General features: G+C 37.5%; 2 protein-coding genes across 4 annotated transcripts in view; one reads left to right on the top strand and one right to left on the bottom strand.

Moving 5' to 3' along the window:
- Positions 1 to 698: 698 nt before the first annotated feature.
- On the bottom strand, positions 699 to 3,876 carry LOC146470588 (uncharacterized). Its single transcript, XM_085121855.1, has 2 exons — positions 3,612 to 3,876; positions 699 to 2,201 (listed from the first exon to the last, which is right to left on the bottom strand). The coding sequence occupies exon 2, from the start codon at positions 1,964 to 1,966 to the stop codon at positions 896 to 898; it is 1,071 nt and encodes a 356-aa protein (XP_084977981.1). The 5' UTR covers positions 1,967 to 2,201; positions 3,612 to 3,876; the 3' UTR covers positions 699 to 895.
- Positions 3,877 to 11,758: 7,882 nt separating this feature from the next.
- LOC146470586 (uncharacterized) overlaps positions 11,759 to 22,051 on the top strand; it is a 19,417-nt gene continuing 9,124 nt past the window's right edge. For 2 of the 3 annotated variants that reach the window (XR_014866994.1, XM_085121745.1), the window contains exons 1-4: positions 15,182 to 15,475; positions 18,816 to 19,396; positions 19,888 to 19,982; positions 20,573 to 20,726. Coding sequence is in view for 2 of the 3 variants with exons in the window: in XM_085121745.1 (XP_084977871.1) it covers positions 18,836 to 19,396; positions 19,888 to 19,982; positions 20,573 to 20,726 (810 nt within the window). In the remaining variant the exon portion in view is untranslated. Of the gene's footprint in view, positions 11,986 to 15,181; positions 15,476 to 18,815; positions 19,397 to 19,887; positions 19,983 to 20,572; positions 20,727 to 22,051 lie in introns of those variants that run through there. The other variant, XM_085121746.1, reaches the window with a different exon arrangement.

The following is a 22,051-nucleotide window of genomic DNA, read 5'->3' as shown; positions in this document are numbered from 1 at the left end:
TACTCTTCCCCCCCCCCCCCCCCCCTGGCCCGTCACCCCCAAAAAACAGACAGATTAGGGAGTTTAAGATGCAACGAGAACATAAAAAAGCAGTAGATTTAGTAAGCAAATTAATAACTTTGCACCTGCGTCACACTTTTTGGTACATTTCTTTGCTGTTTTTTTTTCACGCGGACTACCACGTGAAATTTCCTAATTTCACGTTTGAAGGAGGACGTAAACAAACGAGGAAAAAAATTTTTTCTTTCTCTTTTTAAATTTGGAATCGAGCAGTGAGAATCCGATTGCAGGAAAACTTTGCTATTGAGAGGACATATTTGTGTGGCTTACGACAACGCGGGAATACTAAATTGTTATAAACTAAGGGCATTTATATTGCTATCAATGAGCGGATGTCTTTAAAAACAAGTAGTTTATTTCAACAGCTTTCACGGTTTGAGATTGGTTGATTTTGATTCACTTTGGTTGTTATTTCCGATTTACAAGGTAGGAGTGCCTTCGTTGTAGTTGTATATAAAAACAAACTGTTAGCGAAAGAAACAGGTAGTAAACAAATTATTGAATGACTGATTGATCAGTGCACATTAATCTGTTTTAATTATCATTTTTTTGCACATTGTTTTTTAACTTCCAAAAATTCTGGGGGGGGCTCAAGCCCCCCTCCCCCCGCCCCTCCCCCTGCTACGGGCCTGGTACCTGGGTTAGAGATTCGTTTGCTCCGCAGTATTAGTCTGTGTTCCTAGTGTGTTTGACTAGGGTGCAGGTTTGTGAACTGAGTTCTCGAAAGTTGGGACAAATCCTTACAGTTTCTTAACGGGGTTTCAGGTTCGAACCGTACTTAGGGGGAAACATCTTTGCTTAAAGCCTCGCTAATATGTTCTTTGTTCTGCCCAAATTAGATTTTAGTCGATGCAGTGTCTACCAGTTCTTGCACAGTGTCTCCCTGTTTCAAGTCTTTCATGTAGCAGAAAATGGTGCCCTTAAGTGCATTTCTATACTTGGGATGCCTCCACGCATAAATGTATGCATCCAAGGCAACCTTGATAAACAAGACCATGTCGCTAACGCGAAGTGCAATATTGATATTAAGGAGAAATGTGTTTGACCTTTCCTCGGTGTAGAAGAAGATGTAGAATGTAACGATGTGCGGGATGGAGCACAACAGTAACAGCGCGGATAAGAGAAGAGCCACCACGGTGAGATGTTTCTGGTGCCTTGCCTCGCTCTTGCTCCCGTTTCCTGCAGGATGATAGAGATGGGTCGACTGATGCGCCATTGTAGGGCGTCTAAGGGTATTGGACCGTTTGACGAATTTACGGAAAGATTTGAAGAGACATATGTGAGCCACCGTAAGCAGAAACCCTACAACAGTGGGGTGGAGGTGCAGATTGACCTTAAGGAATATATCCGTGGGAATTTTTGTAAACTGCAAGGAGCTGAAAATGATGAAGTAAGCAAAAGAGCCCACCACGGAGACCACAACGCGTTTCTTGGTGAAGAATATTCTGTACTTGTGAGGGAAGGTAATGGCGATGTACTGAGTTGTTGTCAAGGCCAGTACTAGAAGGAACGATGAGCTTATTAAGAAGAGAGAGAAAAACGTTCCTATTTTGAAAAGGAGCTCAAAATGTTTACCAAGAAAGATAGTTTGTTTGGAATAACAGGCGAAGTAGAAGACGGCGAACAATGGCTCCACGATTAAGCCAGTAAGCAGATCCACAATGGCCAGGCTGATAATGAAAAATGTGACTGGGGTGCGGAAGCATTTGAATGGATCTCTATATATTGCCACCAGAAGAAGACCATTGCTTGTCACTGTGATGGGAGACAGGAGCGTATAAAGGAAGGCGGATATGTAAAGCGTTGTCAGGTATGGCGTATAATTATGATCCGCTTGACCAAGAGATGCATTTGCTCTGGAGGCCACCTGTTCCAACGAAACATTGGACGAAGTAAAGTTGGACATTCTTTCTTCTAGGACAAACAAGTTATATTTAGAATGTCCTTCAATTTGATTTGCACGCTGTTTCTGCAAGTAGTAATCCTTTTCCTGAATTTTGACGTTTTAATAGACTTGGCTCCGTTTTTTGTCTAAAACCACAAAGAAGACGCAACTTTTATCGCTTCTTTTTTTCTGTGTCAACGTTGAGAGCCACGTAAAATTTTAATATCTTGATTTGGTGTCAGCTCAAAACACCCACCTGCATTAGTAAACGCAACAGTCAGAAGAGGAGAAATGACAATATCATTACTACAAACATCATTAAAGTGCTTTGAAATGTTAACTCTGTCATTCCCAAGAGTGCTATTAGAAGTCTATCATTGAGATTGTTTAATCTCCAACTGATATAAACAATCGCTGCTATGACTACCAAGTTAATTATTTGGTTATTGCTAATAGACAAGGTACTTAAATGCGCCCGAACTATTAATACAAAACACCTCTTTGTTTCGAAAGCCAGTAGGCCGCTTGGATGGCAGTATATTTGATGAATTTGCTTTCATCGTGTAAGTTCTTTTATCAACGGAGAGTAGAAATCAGTAGAATGTCAGGATCTTGCTAATGGACATTTCTCTGACTTCCAAATAAAGGCGTAAAACGCAGCACCTGTGTTCTTCCCTTAAGTTACCTTTTGGGATGAAATTAATTGTTTCCTCCTACGAATTTACGGAATTACAGTAGCTTGCGCGCGCTATCTTTTTTATTTGATATACGCTGTCCATTGGCGCAGGGGAGGGCAGTCACATCTCATGGACAAAATATACGTATATACATGTATATATTACAAAAAAGATCCGCTTTTCCCTTATGTAAATAAAAAGGGAGTTTTTGTCTATCTAACCTCGCCCTGAGCAAACAGGAAGTTTCTTTAAATGACTTCGGTTTCATAAGCGGTGTAATTTGCTGATGAAAATAATATTTATAAATGTAAAACAAAAAACAACTTTAATATTCATAATTACTAAGTCCTAAAGGGCGTGAAATCATGCAATAGATTATTCTGCACAGACAAGTAGTCTGCCTTAATACAAGGCGAAATTGTTCACTGTTACAAACTACAATTTATGAGTGTAAATTTATCCGCGCGTAAAGTAAATTTGCATGAATGACACTCCTGAAAAATTAAGATAAAAAACACTTTGCCTAGGTTTTGATGCACAAATGAAACGACGTCCTCTCTTTTCGGCAACTTCATAGTTCTTGTATGAAAGACAAATTTAACGACGTAAGATAATCACTTCTGTCCATTAAGGTCAAATATTAATTACACAAAAACAGCTCGATGACAAAAATTAAAAACACAAATTCGTTTTATCATGGTTAATGGTTTGAGTGAAATTTGATTTCCTGCGAAGTTGACTATTGAGCTTTGAATCAGCACACGTTTCGATTTCAATTGATAATAACAACAGTCCGTTTCTCAAATCTTTTCATTTAGAATAGGGAAAAATCCAAATTCTGGCTACATTTGTGAATGAAGTATGATTCTACACCACAATAAGGGGGTGAATAGCTGCTATCAAACATCAAATAAGCTTTTCCTAAATACTGAACTAAAATCAGTCTAAATCGTACACTCCTATTGTGAATTGTACATCAACGAACTTACCCTTAAACAGGGCTTTCGTATATTCAATCGAAGCTCGCCAAACCCTTAGCTTATTCCTTAAAAATTGGTCAAAATGAGGATACATTATTCTGGGTGTAGCATACAGTCAGGTGTTGTCACCTTAATAAATGCCGCCTGAATTTCAGCCTTTTTTTAATCGAGGCACCAACACATGCGCCGGAGGCTGGCCAATGAAAGTTGAGAAAATTTCAAAACATCAAACACAAAGACAATTATTCACATCCCGCGAGCGTCAGCGACAACATTAACAGTTCAAACATTTTATAAATGGAAAGCAAAAAAACCCTTCGATCAGGCAACGCCCAATGACTTTTAAATATTGATTTGACAAAAAATGTTGTCTGAGAATTATTAAAATTGTAAAATGGAAAAACCTTTTAGAATGATACCTTGAAAAACGACGAGTACTGCAGCTTTCTTAACACAGACAAAAGTTACTTGCCTAAATGACACACAAGGCCAGATTGAAATTGAAATCGCCAGGTGGCGTATTATGCGAGGAAAAGTTTCTGTTGGCTAATCAAGTTTGTCAAATTACCGTATTAACTAAAATATCTACCGTTCGTATGTCTCCTTTGCGTTCTTGATGCCGATGAAACAAACCACAGCCTAGCTCCAGCAGATTAACTGTAGTTGGTTCTTAAATTGCGTTAAATGTTAATTAGATCTGTTGAAATTCTAAGGGTAAAATGGCCACTGTAATGTTAATTTAGCATGACCCTTTTCCCTTAATGGTTATAGAACAAAAACTCCTTTTGTTGACAGTGTCGACAAAGCTTCACTTAGAGGTTCAACGAATCTGACTTTGAGACAATGAAGTACGTTAAAAGGAACCTCTTCTATAACAACTGAAATTGACAATAATTTGTTGGAAATAATGTATGAGTTCCAAAACAAATAGATGTGATTACCGGCTATTTTCGCTTCAATTCAAGTTTTCCGCGCGCCACCATTTTTGATTTATGACAGCACATGTTTGCTCCTATCCTTTGGAAGCAGAAGTTCTACACTGGCAAATGTATGACGTTATGAAATCCAAAATGGCGGCGCGCGGGAAATTTTGAAAGTGAAAATAGGCGATATGACCGACACAAAAATATTATGTCCATTTTTTCCAAGGAAGTTTGAAATAAAATGGCCTTTCCAGCAAGCTTAATGTAACGTTACTTTTTTTTTTCGAAAGTGGAGGTTTCCTCTAAGTGGGACGAAACGATAAAACAAAACGTGATGATAATTTGAAGAAAATTTATCAACAGATCATCAAAAAATTGGTTAGCAAGTAGGGGTGGATGTCACAGTAATCTCGGTCAAACACACAAAAAAAATAAACAAAGTCCACTAAAGATAATGATTTTACTTTCAGAACTCAAGGCTGATGAGTTTTTTTAGGAGTTTGTAAGTTCACTAAATTATGTCATGATTTACTTAAAAGTTTTAAGTTTTTTAAACCGAAATGTATCTCCCATTCATACATTACAACACAGACACACGTTTGACCGTGGATAAGACCGGGTGAGTAGTGAAGCCGACGTTAAAATGGATTAAAGATTACAATATCGACAGGTGGTGGCGCACTGGACCAATCCCTATGAAATATTTTCTTATTTAAAAAATAGTAAACTTAGTTAAGGGCTTTTTTACTTGAGCCGGAATGTTTTCTTTATTTAGTTTTCTTCATTTAGTGGTCTTCATTTAGTAGTCAGTTGTTTTCAAATAATCCATCAATTTTAGGGAATTTCTCACTATATTATTACACACAACTTTGGTCAAATACTCGATAATATTGCTTCACTGATTGACTTTGAACATAATTGGCCACAAAGTGAGAACAGCACCAAACAATAGGCATGCCTCGCATGCAGGTAAGCTTAAATTGCTGCATTTAGAATTTTCATTTCCCTGAACTCGGAAAAGGAAGTTTAATAATCTGTTTTCCATATTTATTTCAAATTGACGAAAAGTTGTAAACGTCGAGAGGAAATTAGAAACCGGTATTTTTCTCTCGCCTGTATACTGAGTAGACAAACCTCACATCACCTGCTCTCTTTGTTCAAACTAATCTGAGTTACTGGGAAGAAATCTGCGCACGCTCAGTATAGTTTAGAATGATTCCTTTCAATAAGCAAAGAAAGAAAATTCCAGCGTATTTAATTTCACAGGCTAAAAGGAACGTAAAAAGCAAAAAAAAAAATTTAAACCTTGACAACCTCGTGCTTTTTAAACAGCTCCACGAGTTATTTTTGTTTTCTTCTATTTGTTTGTTTTTTTCTCTCGACTCTGGGCTTACTTGGCAAATAATTCACTGGCCCTCTTTATTAATAACAAGTTAGATCGACCTAACCAGCCACTTGCACATTTTATATCATAAATATGTGGATAAACATAGAAATTGAAAGTTCTGTCTCGTCATTGTCAAAGCAAATGACATCGCCCAGCGGCGCCAAAGAGAACTGTTCTCGTTTTAATTTCGCCCATTCGGATATGATTCGCATAAAGGAAAACACTCTTAGAATAACAACAGAATAACAGAATAATGATAAAAGGAATAATAACTACTATACGGTTATTTCTTTTCGGTTTGCCTGCTTCTAATTAATTCTTTTTCTCCGGCGCTTTTACTTATCGAGCAATCCTGCTGTTGTGATTTCTCGTGTCTACTTTACACGTTTGTCATCTCATCTTCCTCGGGGGAAAAATTTCATGAATACGTTTTGTACTACTAGAAGAGAGTGCAATCAACATAATGTAAACATTACTTCACGAATACTATAAAGAGTGCTTAATCTTATCGATATATACACACAAAACATTGCTTCTAGTGCTATAGTTGCTCTTTTTCCAAAATGCCGGTTGTATTAGTGCGAAAGGATCAGCTTTATCCAGTTTACAGTTTATCTAATACCTTGACCTTAATTCGTAATATATTGGTCTCTAAGCTTGACATCAAGGGGTGTGCTTTTATGACATATCCTACGTGTTTCAAACTGAAAATATTAAGAAATCTTGCCAGTTGACGGGTCCTTTGTCCCCATTGTTGAAAGAAGTTGGATCTTGCAAGTTTGCGTGTTTCGTATTCTTGTTATCAAAATATTGACTAACTCAACAAGCTTACCAAGCTTAGCGGACAGATTGAACGTGTTTAATTCCAAAAGGCGGCGAGTACGTGCTTTTTTCGCTCATGCGCAATACAGGTGTAGGTCCGTGCTATGTATATACAAGAGGTATTTTAGCGTATGATCCATATTGAATGTGAACATGTAAAGTAATCATATATTTAAACTAAGCCATGCGCGAGACATGCAATAAACGGAAGGCCCTTGTGGTAAAGGGAGCAATTCAAGCAGCTCCAATTAAAGGCTGTCTGTAAAAAATTCAGAAATATTATCGTTCTGTTTCATGCTGTTGATGACAAGAAAAAAATTAAAGGATGATGGTGTCGGCATATTCAAAGATGAACAACTGAATTAATCAAGGACGCTTTTTCTAGTGTGATATTGCTGAAAACGTGAAGTTTTACTTCATCATGTACTGTTTGTTCCAGTCTGAGTTTAAACTCAAAATAATAACAAATCAGTTGGAAAAATGTCACAAAAGTGACAATAAACCAAAAAGAAAACTGTGAATCGAGACCGACTCTTAATTATGGAAGACGAATAGAAATAATTAGCAAGACGAATTTCATTAACCGCCACAGCTCTTTTCAACGAGTCTCAATTCACATCTTTTAAGCTCATCCCTTATTTACTTTCTCAAGTTCATTTAGCAAAGGTACCTTTCTTTGCCGATGTAAAAGGAAAGCTTTCGGCAAAATCTAAAAGCAAGAGCTTTACACCGTGACTGAATGCTATCGACCCCTCGGGAACAAACTTCAACATCAACTTTAGTAGTGCTATAGTCTTATGATCCCTTTTTGAAAAACAAACGAAAAACTGCCACTGAAAAAGAATAGTTGCTTGTATACTAAGAGTAAAACGGGCTTAAACGTGTATATGATCGATGTTTGCTATTCAGCGAGATATGAACAGGTGATTGAGAACGGTTACTATATACGGCCCTTTGTGGCGTAACGGTTTACTTGCTGGATCAGAAATAAATCTTTAAAAAGATATCAGTTTAAGAGTATATATTTTAAATTTAGTACCAAGAGCATGACTTACCAAGTCGAATCTTTCATCGGTCTAGCAAATTCTGAGACGAAACAAAAACTACCTTTGATTAATTAAGAATAAAGCTTTTATTGCGATTCCATCGCCTAAGGATACCGTCATATCTAGCTAGTAATCTTTTCTATGAAATACTCTTTATTAAAATCTCCCTGTGTCCATCCAGATAACAAAAAATCCTGTTAAAATTACGTTAAGGAAAAAAGAAAAACTAAAAACTAATCAAGTGTTGAAAGGATTTTCCACCTGAAGAGAGCAAGATAATTGACAGTTGCCAGTCAAATATATTAAAAAGTAATGCTGTGATCTTGGCTGAAAATTTGAAATAAAATAAACCAATCCCAGAATGATCAGGAAAAATTTATCCCGGTTTTTTTTTTTATTATTATTATTATTTTTATTATAATATAAATTTCGGAAAAAGGATATTAAAAACGCCGCCAGATGAACAGTTATGACAATGGTATATGGTTTAAATTTAATAGTTTGGACCTAACCCTTATAAAAATTCACCTAGCAATATCTTAGACACGGGGATCGCTTTTTGGGCTTAAAATTATATTTTGCATTATGTGTCAAGCAAAGAAATAATAACAGGAAGATCCCCCATGAGATTAAATTTATGGAAGATGCAAAAGTAAAATCTTGATAAGTGAACCCGCGCGTTTAAAACTCAAACATTTAGCCAACTCAAATCAAAACAAGTTTGCCATAAACGCTTAACTTTGTTACAGTAATTCATTATCCACGCAAACGCGAACTTTCATTTGGCAAGTGCATATTAGAGACTGAAAAGCATCTTCGATGGGAAACTTATATTCTAAATCGGGTGGGGGCGAGTTTTTCGTATCAATTTTACCATCTAAATCGACAGAAAATTGGACTAAAAATTTTCTTTTGACGAGGTTCAAACATCCAATTTTACATGAGCCGAACCTATTGTAAATTATAATTAGCAAAAACAATAGCTTCTGTTCATTTGTATTACATTCGGCAAATGTAAAGTTCGTATGTACGCCCGGTTCATGCATTCAGAGCGTTATGTTTTGTTTTTTACACTCAACCTTCGTTTAACAGGTTTTGCATCTTCAAATTATGCTAATCATTATTTTCAGAACATTTATCGTTCTTAAATATTTATTAAGATTGTATTCTTTCCGATTGAACTCAATATTTCTTGCCTTCTTCCATAAATTTCGCTAAAGTTTTGCTTTCCTGCTGACCATTCAAGTTGTACTCAAACCTTTGCGCGATAAAATATGCCATTTTGGAAATGGCATAATTATCACTGTGTTTGTCTGCGAAGACTAAATCTGATATCAATAATTTGTTTAACTCCCTCTTGAAATCTTAGGCATATAGCTGGGTTAGAAGGCGTGTTTTTATATTTTTCGGTAAATCCCTGTAACAACGGGTCTCGAAATGTTTCGGTTTAGTTTGTTATTCCGGAGCCGTTCCGTGCAAATTTAAAGGCTTTTTTGCCTCCAGGCAAAGAGCGGCACGTGTTTGAAGTTACAAACTTGCACAATCTCATTGGCAGATCCAAAAACTTGCTTGATAATGCACAGAGACGACAAAATGGAAAAGTTCCAACTGAAAATGTCGAGTGCCTCCGAAGATCCCCCGTTCTATTTGCAATTTATCCAGTGAACCGAAAATTTTGTGTAAATGGAGGCGCCCACATGATTACACGCTTTCTTAGCCTGCGAGCAACCTCTCTTGGGGGTGGGAGGCGGGAGGGGGAAAGAGGAGAGAGCTCTCTCCTCTTTCCCCCTCCCACCTCCCATCCCCAAGAGAGCTTGCTCGAAGGCTAACGCTTTCTCTACTTCGGTTACATCCCTTAGTATCAATCTCAGTAAAAAAAAATCTTTAACAATTTAAGATTTCGTCAGAATTTCTATTTTGACAGAAATTATTTGAAAATGGATCTCGAGTTTTGTTTCTTTGCTTCAATTTAAATTATTACTTTTCGAAACGTTTGCCACAAGTTAAAAATGGTGTTGGTACTGTATATTTTGACACTTCATCCCTTATTTTAGAAACCACACCGCACCTGTTTTTGCCTTTCTTTCCTCTTTATATAAAAAACACTTTAGAAGACAACCGTGAAAGATGACTTGAAACGGAGTCGACAATATCCAATAATCAGCAATATGATCTTTTCACTAGGCATAAACAAAGCAATTCATAACAGAAAATTAAAGTTAAATGAACTCTGAACTATTTCGTTATAAGTGACGTCAATAAATTTGTCTTTCGTACAAAAGATCAAGTTACCACGCTTTATCGATGAAAATACACAGAATAACAGACAAACGCTGTTCTAAATGAAAAAGTTATTCAGATAAGCGTTTATTTGCGTATAAAAGGGAACGCGTACAAAATCGCTCCTGGGCCTAAACAGCACGCAACCAATTTCAAAGAATTGCGAGTCAAATTTGAAGCGATTTTTTTACCCGTGTACGTGTGGGGCACGCTTCACACCCATTTTGCGAAAACTGTTAGGAATACGAAAAATCGGTCAATCGAAATAGTATTTCAGTAACAATTGACAATTAAACCGGTAAGTTTTGGCTCAAGTATTTTTGACAAAGTCCGCGGTGCCAGTGATGATTTTCGATCGATTTGCGATCGCAGATTCTTTTGCTTTGAAAATACCACAGTCTGTCCTCGATCTCGAAGACTAATTTCTTTGCCGTGAACTCTCAAATTTCCATTTTTCGAACAGTCAAATGTTCCTTAGAAAATAATCTTTTGATTTACTATTTCAAAAAGGGTTGTTTTCGATCTGAAAATGGCATATTGGAGTCTTGAAAATTTACACGTGATTAGCACGGCTGCCATTTTGATTGAAATTGGGCAATCTTATGGAAACAACTCGAAGTCCATCGAAATCTAATTGATTAATTACCATGGTAAATCGACTGCATTATTCGTGATGTTATTGGCTCCCAAAGTTTCTTTTGTTACATTACACGGCTAATGGCATATTGAATACCAGCATCCTTTGCCAGCATCCACAAAAATCAACTGCGTGTCACGTGACAAAATACTCCGCGATTCGTGGAGTATTGTGCAGCGTAGCTCAGGGTCTTTGCCGCCGTCCGCCATTTTGAATATCGGGGAGACCTTGGGGAAGAGGTTGGTCCGAATTATGTGCGTACAAAAAAAAAGTTTAAACTCAGCTGTGTGTTAGATCAAACGTTTTGAATCAGTATCACAGTGTTAAAGACGTTGTTGCCACGGCTACACACTATTTTCAGGTGGGTTAACTATATTTACGTAAAAACACTTTACCACTCATGGACAGTGAGTGGCCATCAACGCTGACGTAATCGTTAATCTTAAGAACAGCGTCGTAAGATCACAAGAACTGAGCTGTATTTCTTTCCACATTTGAATAAAGATCATAACCCGCTGGGCAAGTGGTAAACTAATCGTGCTACATTTTATCTGTTTTCCCTTTATGGTTTTATTAATTCCTGTAAAAACGAACTACTTAGCAACGTATGATCTCCTTGAATTAAACTATTCATTACGGTAAAAGGTATTCACATTTCACAAAACTTGAAGAACAAATTTTGAATCTTTGATTCGACTTGATGCGGCTAGTTTTATTTCTTCAGTATGACGTTACGCTCTAAAATTGTATGGATTTTATTCTGCAACTGAGAATTTTCGCAGTTCACTTATGATTCGCTATGAAACCACTGTTAACTGAAGGCGTTCTCATAACCATTTTTTTAATTTTTTTCGATTTTACTGTTAAAAGCCCAAGACTCCTTAAGCATTCAGCAAATCACCTGCCGCCCTTTTACACCAAGGAAATTGAAATCTTAATCAATTTTTGCTCAATAAACAGAGGCTTTGAAATTAAAAAAAACTGCATGAACATGTCAAATATCTGTGACAGCTTCAGCATATCCCCGCTGGTCTTTGACGTACAACTTTGCTGTGCGGTTATTTTTATCAACAGGCCTAAATTCAAAGAAATTGTTTATTGAAATCGTTGGTACGTTGCCATAGCAGATAACGATCTTAAAGATATCTAAGTATCACAACAGTTTTACATTCAAAGCACCTCCTGCTGGTCGAGTCACAGCATAAAATAAGATTTGCCAAACAGGATGTTGTACTTATCCTGCTTTTCCACAAAAGTTTAAGCTTACTCGCTCCGAGGGATTTCTAAGGTAAGGATTGATAAATGACATAATCTGCTAGACCTACCTACTACGGTAACCATATAAAATCTCTTGTTAACAGTTTTTTATTAGTTTTTTTTCTCAGAATTAAGATTATACCAACTTGTTTTAATCCTTTTCAATGCCTTTGTCACTACACTGTTCGAGAGAGATCATATGTTGTTATCATTACTGATCTGTGCTCGGAATCATTGTAATTTGTTTTGAAATATCGATAACGTTTAGGCAGACTAACATGAAATAACATGTTCTGTAGCAATACGATGGTTTTCGTTTAAAATTTTGACCTCTAAACAGGAAGACAAAAACAGATAAATTTAACTTCGTTTGAATTCATTCGTTTCCGAGATAATCAATTGCATGACAACCTTTGCAATAGTCTCTTTAACTCCTGCAAATAATATGTCAACGAGACGACCAGTTTAATTCAATAAAAGATAGCTAGAATTAAAGGCAATAATTATCCAATTCAGGCGGTCAAAGTAAAATGTTTCCAAGGATTAAGTCATGGTAATGAGAGATGAAACCTAAATATTTAAACGTTTTGGTTAGATCAAATGTATTGTGTTCGGTAATCTCTAACATTTCACACGAGAGATTAAACTCAGTGGTATCCAGACTCGTTTCAAACAAGAGATGATTTTTATTCATAGAAAAATACATCAAACAAAATTCCACAGACTCAAGTGGCATAAACATTCTATTTTTTTAAAAAATGTTAAATTGAACCTGTAATTTTCCTAGCCAAGAATATTGTAATTATGACTTCACCTCAATTCAATTGCGTTCCTGTCAGTGTTATAGCGACAGCCTAAATATTACGTAGTACAAATCATTTATCCTTCAGGAGATGTTTTAACCAAAAATTTAAAAATGTTTGTTTTTAAAGGGACTGAAAAGTGTTTTGTTGTGTATGAGGGTTGCTGATTTTTGTGTCAAAACTGGTTCCCTTAAAGTCCATAAAATGAGGTGATGACGCCTCATGACATGGAATTTTCTCATTTTGTCATGAACTATATCACCGTTTTGGATCCGCTTTCTTTGATTTCGCAATTTATCCAAAACCTCAATACCAGACCAATTAACAACGGTTAAATGATACAAAAATGTTAAAACCTGTAAATTTTCATGCAGAAGAATAGACGTGTGGCCGAAGCATCAAGTCATAATTACAAAAACGTGACATATCAAGTAGTAAACAGGGACATCTTAGGTAAATTTACCAATTTTGGAGGCTTTTTCGTCGATGTTAAGAAAGTAACGATGATTTGAAGACGGCACACTCAGGCACTTACCCCTCTCCCATGCTTAATAGGGTTAAAACATCGAGAACTCAAATATTGTTGAAACGTTGAAGTGATATCCTTTAACTCCTCAGGGTAAAGAAAGCACTCCGGGCACCGATTTTGTAATTGTACTTTAAAATACATGTATGTTAATCACAGAACTGAACTGAGCTGAGCTTGAGCTGTTTCAAATCACGCGACCTTATTTAGTCTATGATATCGTGTAATAATTACCTTTGGATATCAGTGACAGGCATAGTATTTGCACTCCAGTATTAAACTGCATGCTGTTGAAATCAACGCCTAATCAATATGTCGCCTTGAAGACAAGCTACTAGCTCTTGGACTCTTGAACATTTCATCTCTAATACTAATTTTTTTTAACTTTTTGTTGGTGTGGTTATCGGCTGCAATTTTGCTTTGAGACAGTAAAACCACACAGAACTTGGCTCCAGCTTAGGGTTTAATACCAAAACCGTAACCAAGGATGTAACCGAGGAAAATCTTACAAAGCACTTGTATTTAAGCCTAAGCTAGTGAAGCAATTCGAATTACATCATTTTCCAACGAGTCAGATTACAGAATACAACAATCATTTCTGAAAGTCTATTGGACGAAACCTAGGCTTATTCTGAAACATTCAAAAGTTACACAGGTGGATAACAGTTTAACAAAAGACTAGGGCAGGTTACAATAACACTTCAACGCTCAATTACAGTTATGATCTTATAGGAACCGTTTAGTACGCTTAAATGAATACAACAGGTTATGTTTACGGTTTATTGAACTTAAAACTAAGGAACTTAATATTTTCTACGTTGGTTTTTATATTTTTATCAGCAAAGCAAATTTAACTAAATATCTATAAATCCTCTCATCACATTGAACGTACAGTGAATAGTTGTTCTTTAAACTAGGAGAAGAGGAAAGAAAATAATGTCAACCGGACAGTTGAAGAAGATAGAGGAAATGTCGCCTTGATGATTGCAAAAGCTTAAAATTCATTTGAATGAAAAACAAGAGTCATATAGAGTCATATGATTTGACGTATAGATTAAATTAAAACACCTGTTTCTTGTTTTGTTCGTACATTTTCGCTCTTATGCAAATAAATATCACTTGGTAATCTTTCTGGAGCTCCATGCAAAACTGAACTGGACGACCCGCTAAAAAAAGTTTTCATTGCTAACAATCATTCTGCAAGACAAGGCCACTTATATTTAATTCACACTGTAAAACCAACTTATGACCAATCATACAAAGTTACCAAAAGTTCCTCTCCTCTAGTGCTGGTCAGTTTTCGACATTTAGAAAATTAAGATTTACGATCTTATCAATTTTATTCTCTGCTTAAATTCGGTGTGGCTTAACTGATTAACCGCCTCGGAGTTAACCGCTTGTGAAATAGTAATTGTACATTTTCGTCTCGTAAACAATTCCCTTGATCTGGTAAAGAATAATGCTTACAGGCGTAAGAAAATCCACCCTCCTCTTGTGTTAGTATTAATATCTTTCGTAAAGACCTCATTAACGACCACTGATGAACCGGTGTTAATAATATCGCGACTACAAAACGTTCAAGATCTTTAAGTTATGAAGAAGTTAAACCATGATTTAGCATAACAAAAACGTTGACAACCATCTGCCATAAAATTGGCAAATTTCTTTCGCATAAAAACACAGGCCAATCGATTCAACACAATGTCATTTTTAACTTTCTCGAATTGCTAATTTGTTCAGTAGCAGGTGTTTATTTACAGACCTATACATTTTGTTGGTCAATCACCATGAGTACAATATATATTTCTAAGGTTAACACGCAAGAAACTTTTGTTTAACGGACCAATTGCAAGTGTTCTTAAAACGATTGTTTGTCGATGTCATTTTCTGCAGTTGAGTGTTGAAACAGCGGGGGAAGCTAATATTCATTCATTATTGGCCTGGTGTTTTCAAGCCAATTCTGGATGTTTCTCAAAACCGCTATGCACCATAAATGTGATCACAGAAATACTGATCCTAGATACGTCAATGCAGGGAGAACTTTCGTAAATCCATGCATCGCTGCCGGCGAGAAAGATATCGCCGTCAATGATTGCCGAAAACTGACTTGTTGAGAACAGTAAGCGGTATTACAGAGAGGACCGACTCTGCCTGTAAAAACGAAACAAAGGAGGGGATTATTTCTCAACTAGGTAAGCTGACCCACCAAGATTAACCATAGTTATGATTAGAACCTTCATCGAGGTTCTTAAGTACTGAGAATGTCTGTCATTTGAATTACCATGGTGTATGCCCGTGGTGTAATTGAAAGGAATATTCTTTATTCTTTAAGTCTGGGAAATGTTACAGTCGTGAGTAAATAACGCTTACTTGATCGTTTAAGAACACTACACTAGAAAAACATTAATTTTCTGCTTTTGATAAAGCTGAGAGTCGACAACATTTGTGGTTTGCCAGCTTAACACTAAATTTTTAGTCATTTTGTTTAGTAACTAATAGGCAAAACAAAAATGTTACGAACAGGTTGTCGTTAATAATTCAAGAGATTGTGAAACGGCTGCTAGTCTCTTAACAGCTAATAGGTAGGCTTTCATGCGTTGTGAATTTCCAACTCTTGGGCGGACAAAAGGGTCCTTAAACGTAATCTTTTAATGCAATGAAAAGGTCTCTGTATTACAGAACACTCTCTAGCGGAGGCATTACTCTAAGAATATACTAGCGTTTTATATCTATGGCAGCCATCCATTCATTCAGCATGAATCATTGCGGACGCAGGAACCCCTGTAAACTCTCGAACCACGAATTCTGTTCTTCAAGTAACAAAGGGATGTTCTTAACGAAGACAAGCTAAGGCCTGGATCAGTCACATCAAATTCGGATCATAAATATAAAGAAAAACTGGAAAAATCGAGGAAACTCAGTCGAAATGTCAGACAACCATGAGTAAAACAGTTTACGTTGAGCAGTGAATGGCGTAGAATTTGAAGAAAGTGCAAAATCGCTTGTCGTCTAAAACTTTTAAACCGTATTCAACACCATCATAATGTGATGTCTACATTATATCTCTAAGGTAATAGAGATTAGTTATTAGGGGCGACGAAAGAGGACGAAAAAATATATGAACAGCTATAGTACTGTTATTCATGGGAGCATGAGTCATCCCCGGGGGGGGGGGGATTACTCCTCGGAATTCTCGGTAGGGGTGTGCCGCCAGGTTCCCCAAATCCTGACCCTATTTCAGACCAAACCATGCCATTTTCCACACCCGTTTTCAGACCTGGCTTGTGGCGTAATTAAGTCTCACATCAAGGCCGAAGTCAAGAATTGGTAAAACTTACCCGAAATTCAGCTCGAATGATATATTTTGGATACTTCTCTTTCTCTACTATTCATTCGGAATTGAAAAGACAAATACGTTGATACGCTCTCGTGGTTCCCTTGAAAACCATACCCGATTTAAGACCATAATGGTCAAAATCTTTACCCAGTTTAAGACCAAAATGGCTCAAAAACCATACCCTTTGGGGCGGCACATATCTATATAGCTTACGTAGGGGAGTACCCAGCCCCCCCCCCCCCCCGAGTCATCAAGCTGGTGATGATTAAATGTACTTGACGGAACCTAGAGGCGAGTGAAGAGGTCGAATTACATCGTGGCATATGGAGGTATTACGATGAAATTTCGAGCTGTCGCCATCTCAATGAAAGTTACCAGGAAGATATTTTTGTCGTATACAATAGTGATTCCTGTTGTCATAGTCATAGTTACTAACTATGCTGTTGTTCAAAATGTGCAAAATACATCTGTCAAAGTTACGTGTTCAGGGACCAATGGTGTAAACACGGCATAATGCGCACAATACAATTATGTACAAAGGATCTAAAAAGAAGCAGACTGGCAACAATCTTTATAAGAGTGACGACACATTTAAATTTACAAAACATGTTTCGGTCGTACAACGACCATATTCAGTTGAAAGTAGGAGTAATATGAAGTTACATTTGAATTTATAATGTATTATAATTATAAATTCAAATGTAACTTCATATTACTTCTACTTTCAACTGAAGATGGTCGTTGTACGACCGAGACATGTTTTGTAAATTTAAATGTGTCGTCATTCTTATTAAGACAATTATGTACCTGCTGCTAACGCTTTCCAGGTGGCAACAATTTATACATTAATTATCCCATCTTCGTTAGCATTTCAAACACTGAACTTTTAATTACCATTTGTTTTCTTCTGCCTTAAAACGAATGCAAAGGATCGTACACTATTATAATTTTTGGAACGAAACTTGTGCAGATCGATCGAGAGGATGTTGTGCCGGTCTGTAGAACGAGTTCACGACAGATTCAGCTTTTCTAACAAAATCGCGAATAAGGTAATATTTTTGTCCATATAGTCAGGGAAATAGGAAACTACGTGGTGGTCTGGGTTTGTTTTAGTAAAAGAGACATCAGTGACTTAATTGATTGTGAGCTGCAGGACAGCGGTTTGTACTCGCAAGCACTACGGTAAAGTCCCCCGCACTGCAGTGTTGTCAAGCGCATATGGTTATTCTGCCATAGTAAATACGCTATATAAATGCACACTTCTCAACTAAACGACACAAAAACACTAGTTAAATTACATCAAAATATAGCTGTACCGGCATCTAAGACAGACTGAAATGGTACATAGACAGCTTGTGGTAGAGCGTAGTAATGTCGTCTTCGTAACATCGATAAACAGGAGTTTTAAGGAGTTTGTCTAAGAGGCTCTTTAGTCAACGGTAATTGAGTGACTTGTGTATATTTTAGACTGCAGGATGAATCCCTCTTTCATGCAACCTTCAAAATGCCCTATCATATTCCGAGCATTTTTTGAAAATGTTACTAATTAGAACTTGATGAAGTCATTCCTCTACCTTGTTAACTAGAGCCTGGTTTACACACCACGTACGACGCAAGCATAAGCATAAGCACAAGCATAAGCACAAAAAACCTACGTGTAAACCGGTGCGACGCAAGCATAAGCGCCTTGTGCTTGCGCTTGTGCTTATGCTTGCGTCGTCCCGGTTTACACGTACGACGCAACGACGCAAGCATAAGCACAAGCACAAGAGAATGGAACGATTTCCATTCTCTTGTGCTTGTGCTTACGCTTGCGTCGTTGCGTCGTACGTGTAAACCGGGACGACGCAAGCTTAAGCATAAGCGCAAGGAAAGGAAACTGAAAAACAGTGACGAGTTGTCAGCGTACAATCTAGTTACTCATGCGTTGCCATTTTCCGCCATGTTGGAATCAAATCTCGCGCCAAAAGGCAGCCTGGCTGCGCGATTGCGCCAAATTTGTTTGCTTCTGCGCTTGCGTATGTCACGTTATGCTTATGCTTATCGCACGTGTAAACATCCTTGTGCTTGTGCTTGTGCTTATTCTTATGCTTGCGTCGTACGTGTAAACCAAGCTTAGCGGTACTTTGTGCAAAGAATGACATTATAAACTTAAAGAAGAAGTGCTTGTTTAAATGGATTTTGCCTTTTTGCAGCTTTACGAGTCGCCTTCAAGATGAAGTTAGGCAGGATCACTTTAGTGACTCTTACACTTATCGGAACATTATTTTGGAAGCCCGTCCGGTCATCGTCATCACAGGCCAATGTTTGCCCCCCTGCAGGCAAAACGGTTAATGTATCAGCCCTTGTTTTGCCTCCATTCACCATGTTACCTTCATCCGGTGATGGTAGAGGCATAGTTAGAGACTTCTTTCATCGAATCCTTGAAAACTGCGTCATAAAACAATGCCGCAATTTAACGACGGATTCCATCCAAGTAACAACGTTCAACACCATACGGAGTTTTATAGAATCATTAGTGAACAGAAAGGCGCAAATCGCCTTCCCCATACCACGGCCATTGAAGATGATGCTCTCTGGTGAAGATTACGCAGGGCCAGTCTTGATACTCGAACAACTAATAAAATCGCCGGGGTATTTGCTCATTATGGACATTAGGATCTTCAACGGAAAAGCTAATGACATCGTGATGACAAGAATGCTGCAGAACACTTGGCCTATCATCGTGTTCACTATTCTGTTGGCTGGAATATCGGGAATATGCGTGTGGATCCTGGTAAGACGATCCCAAAACACGGATCGACAAGCACCAATCACTTTAACATCACGGCTTAACTGACAGAAATGATCACGAAATAATTATTTTCAGATATTGAATTGGGGTTGAAAGGTGTACAGAACAGAGGCAGTTATAACTGATTACTATGGAGAAGAACGAATTTAACATTGACGACTGTTTCTCGAACTTGCAGATCCCAGTGACCTTAAAGTCATCAAACTCTGGCAGTTCGGTCATTTTGAGGGGTTCGCCCCTTATATGGTCTTAAGTCAAGGGAGGTTATATTTTTTGAAAATAATTGACCTTGAAACAGCCTTTCTTTGGATTTGACAATGCCGCATCAAAACAACTAAGTTTGCATTCATTTCGGCGCATTTTAGCTTACTGCATGCTCAAACGTTTCTATTGATCTTGAAGAAGTCCTTCGTACTACTTGGTATTTCAACTAGTCCTAAAATATAATCAAGGTGTTTTCTTTTTTTCTTCAGGAAACATTCTTCAATGAAGAGGAATTTCCCCGTTCTTTTACAAGAGGCTCATACGAAGGCTTTTGGTGGGCTTTCGTTTCCATGACGACTGTTGGGTAAGCGCAACTTTACAACCAATGTAGGGAAGGGGGTCAACAACAGTTCTTGTGTAGCTTAATTAGAGACTTATTGTAGATAGATGGCTGACTTACGAGCAGTTGTCAATGCAGTTTTTCATTGAGTAATTCGTTTGTTAGGGTGCTGTTTTAATCTTCTTAATATCACACCTGGGCAAAATACAGTCAAACCACCTGAAAGTTTGTGTGCGGCACGAAAACTAACTCCTCCTTCATGTCTGAGGCCAACACTTGGAAATTTTTCTTGAAGTCTCAGTACAATTTTGCAACTTAGAAATGGCGGTCCGATATTCAGTTTGGGGACGACAAAGAGTTTTGATCTCGACACCAGCATAAGGTTGGATTAAGGTCGATTTCTCTCAGTGAATTTCGCCATATTTGACTCTGTGTTCAGCTATGCCAGCGCTAGGAATCAATTCCAATTATAACTCGAACTAAGTTTAAACTTTAGCTAGATACAAGACCCCACAAGCAATTCTGTGGCTTTAACTACTATCGTGTTTGAATAAAGGATGTTGTTGTTGTTGTTGTTTTACTTAACCTTGACTCTCCTTTGACTTTAACTTCAGTTATGGTGACAAGACGCCGAAATTCGTTCTCGGTCGTTTGTTTGGCGTCATTTGGATCTTGACTGGTCTGATTGTAATAGCAGTGTTTACAGCCACCGCAACCAGTGCACTCAACATTTCTGCTAAGGACCTGGCGGTACTGGAAGGACACAAGGTAAAAAAATATGAACAAAACTGCTCAACAATGTCGCAGGCCCATCTGGGTTTACGTCAACAGTCCAACTGCAATTCACAGATTATGGAAACTCCACGTAACGTTGTATTGATGGTTTGCGGCCATGTTGGTGTACAGGAACAATACGATTTTTCTCCTCTGGAGGTTAACTTCCATTTTTATGGAAACTATGTGAGCAAATTTAATTTTCTTTTGCTTTGTACACCAACATGGCGGCGATACAAACCACCTTTAGGATAGAGCGGTTTTCAATTGAGTGTCGTAAAAACCAAAACCAAAGTAATTACTATGACCAATCACAACAGACGTTAACAGCACAATGAACCAATAAGCACTCGGAGCAATTACATCTAACTGTCACCAAGAGGAAAACGCATGCGAGCAAGTCACGATTGGTTTTGGTTTTGGTTTTGCTTCTCATTGGTTGAGAAAGTGGCGCGAGTTTTGCCAACCAATCAGAGAGCGAAGTAAAGCAAAACCAAAGCAAACGCTAATTACTACCGACACTCAATTGAAAACCGCTCTAAATAGTGATAGACCATAGAGATAACGTCATAAAATGTTCACTGAACTCAAGTGAAACCCTTGAGTCAACGTTTAATGACGTCATTTCCATGGTCTGTAGAAGTATAGACCATGTTTCAGCTATGCGACAATTACCCCAAAGGCAAAACGACATTTTATCTAGATCCAGGACTACAAACTCAATGACCATGTATGATATACCATTTTAAAGCTAATCATGATTGTATTTCATAACTGATACAATTATGAGTGAGAAAAGTTGTGGCTTTGAGATAAATGGCCTTAAAACAAAAAAAAATTAAAAGTTCAAAAACGTCCCAATCCTTGTGTATATTAGGTATACCCCTAAACTATAGCTTATTTTGCAGTGAGTGATGCTTTAAGACCCAAAACTTCTAGGGCCACAACTTCTAGGGAAAAAACAGTTGAAAAGTTATGGGGGGTGGTCAACCATATCACATATCAGAGGGGATTACGTTTTCATCCTTTTAATGAGTAGATCTTCACAAGGCCATCTTGGTGTCAATAATTCACAGAAATCTGTCAAATATTGAAAGAGTTACGGGATTATGTGCCTGAGTTGGCTCAATCTGACTTGCATCTAACAACAAAATTCTTAATTTGCATTTTGCGCGGAAATTAAGATGTTTTCATAAGACTCGCCCTAGTCCCTTCGCGGAGAAACCAGTTTTGAAGCTCGATTTACCACTGCTTTCTAACCACAATATCGTTTGCCAACTACTGTGAAAATTTAAGGAAAATCCTAGTGTTAGATATAT

This window comes from Pavona decussata, unplaced genomic scaffold, assembly GCF_977016875.1.
Source record: "Pavona decussata unplaced genomic scaffold, jaPavDecu1.1 SCAFFOLD_113, whole genome shotgun sequence".
Classification (NCBI taxonomy): Eukaryota; Metazoa; Cnidaria; class Anthozoa; order Scleractinia; family Agariciidae; genus Pavona; species Pavona decussata.
Note: the sequence above shows the minus strand (reverse complement) of the source record. Positions and strands in the feature narration are given on the sequence as shown.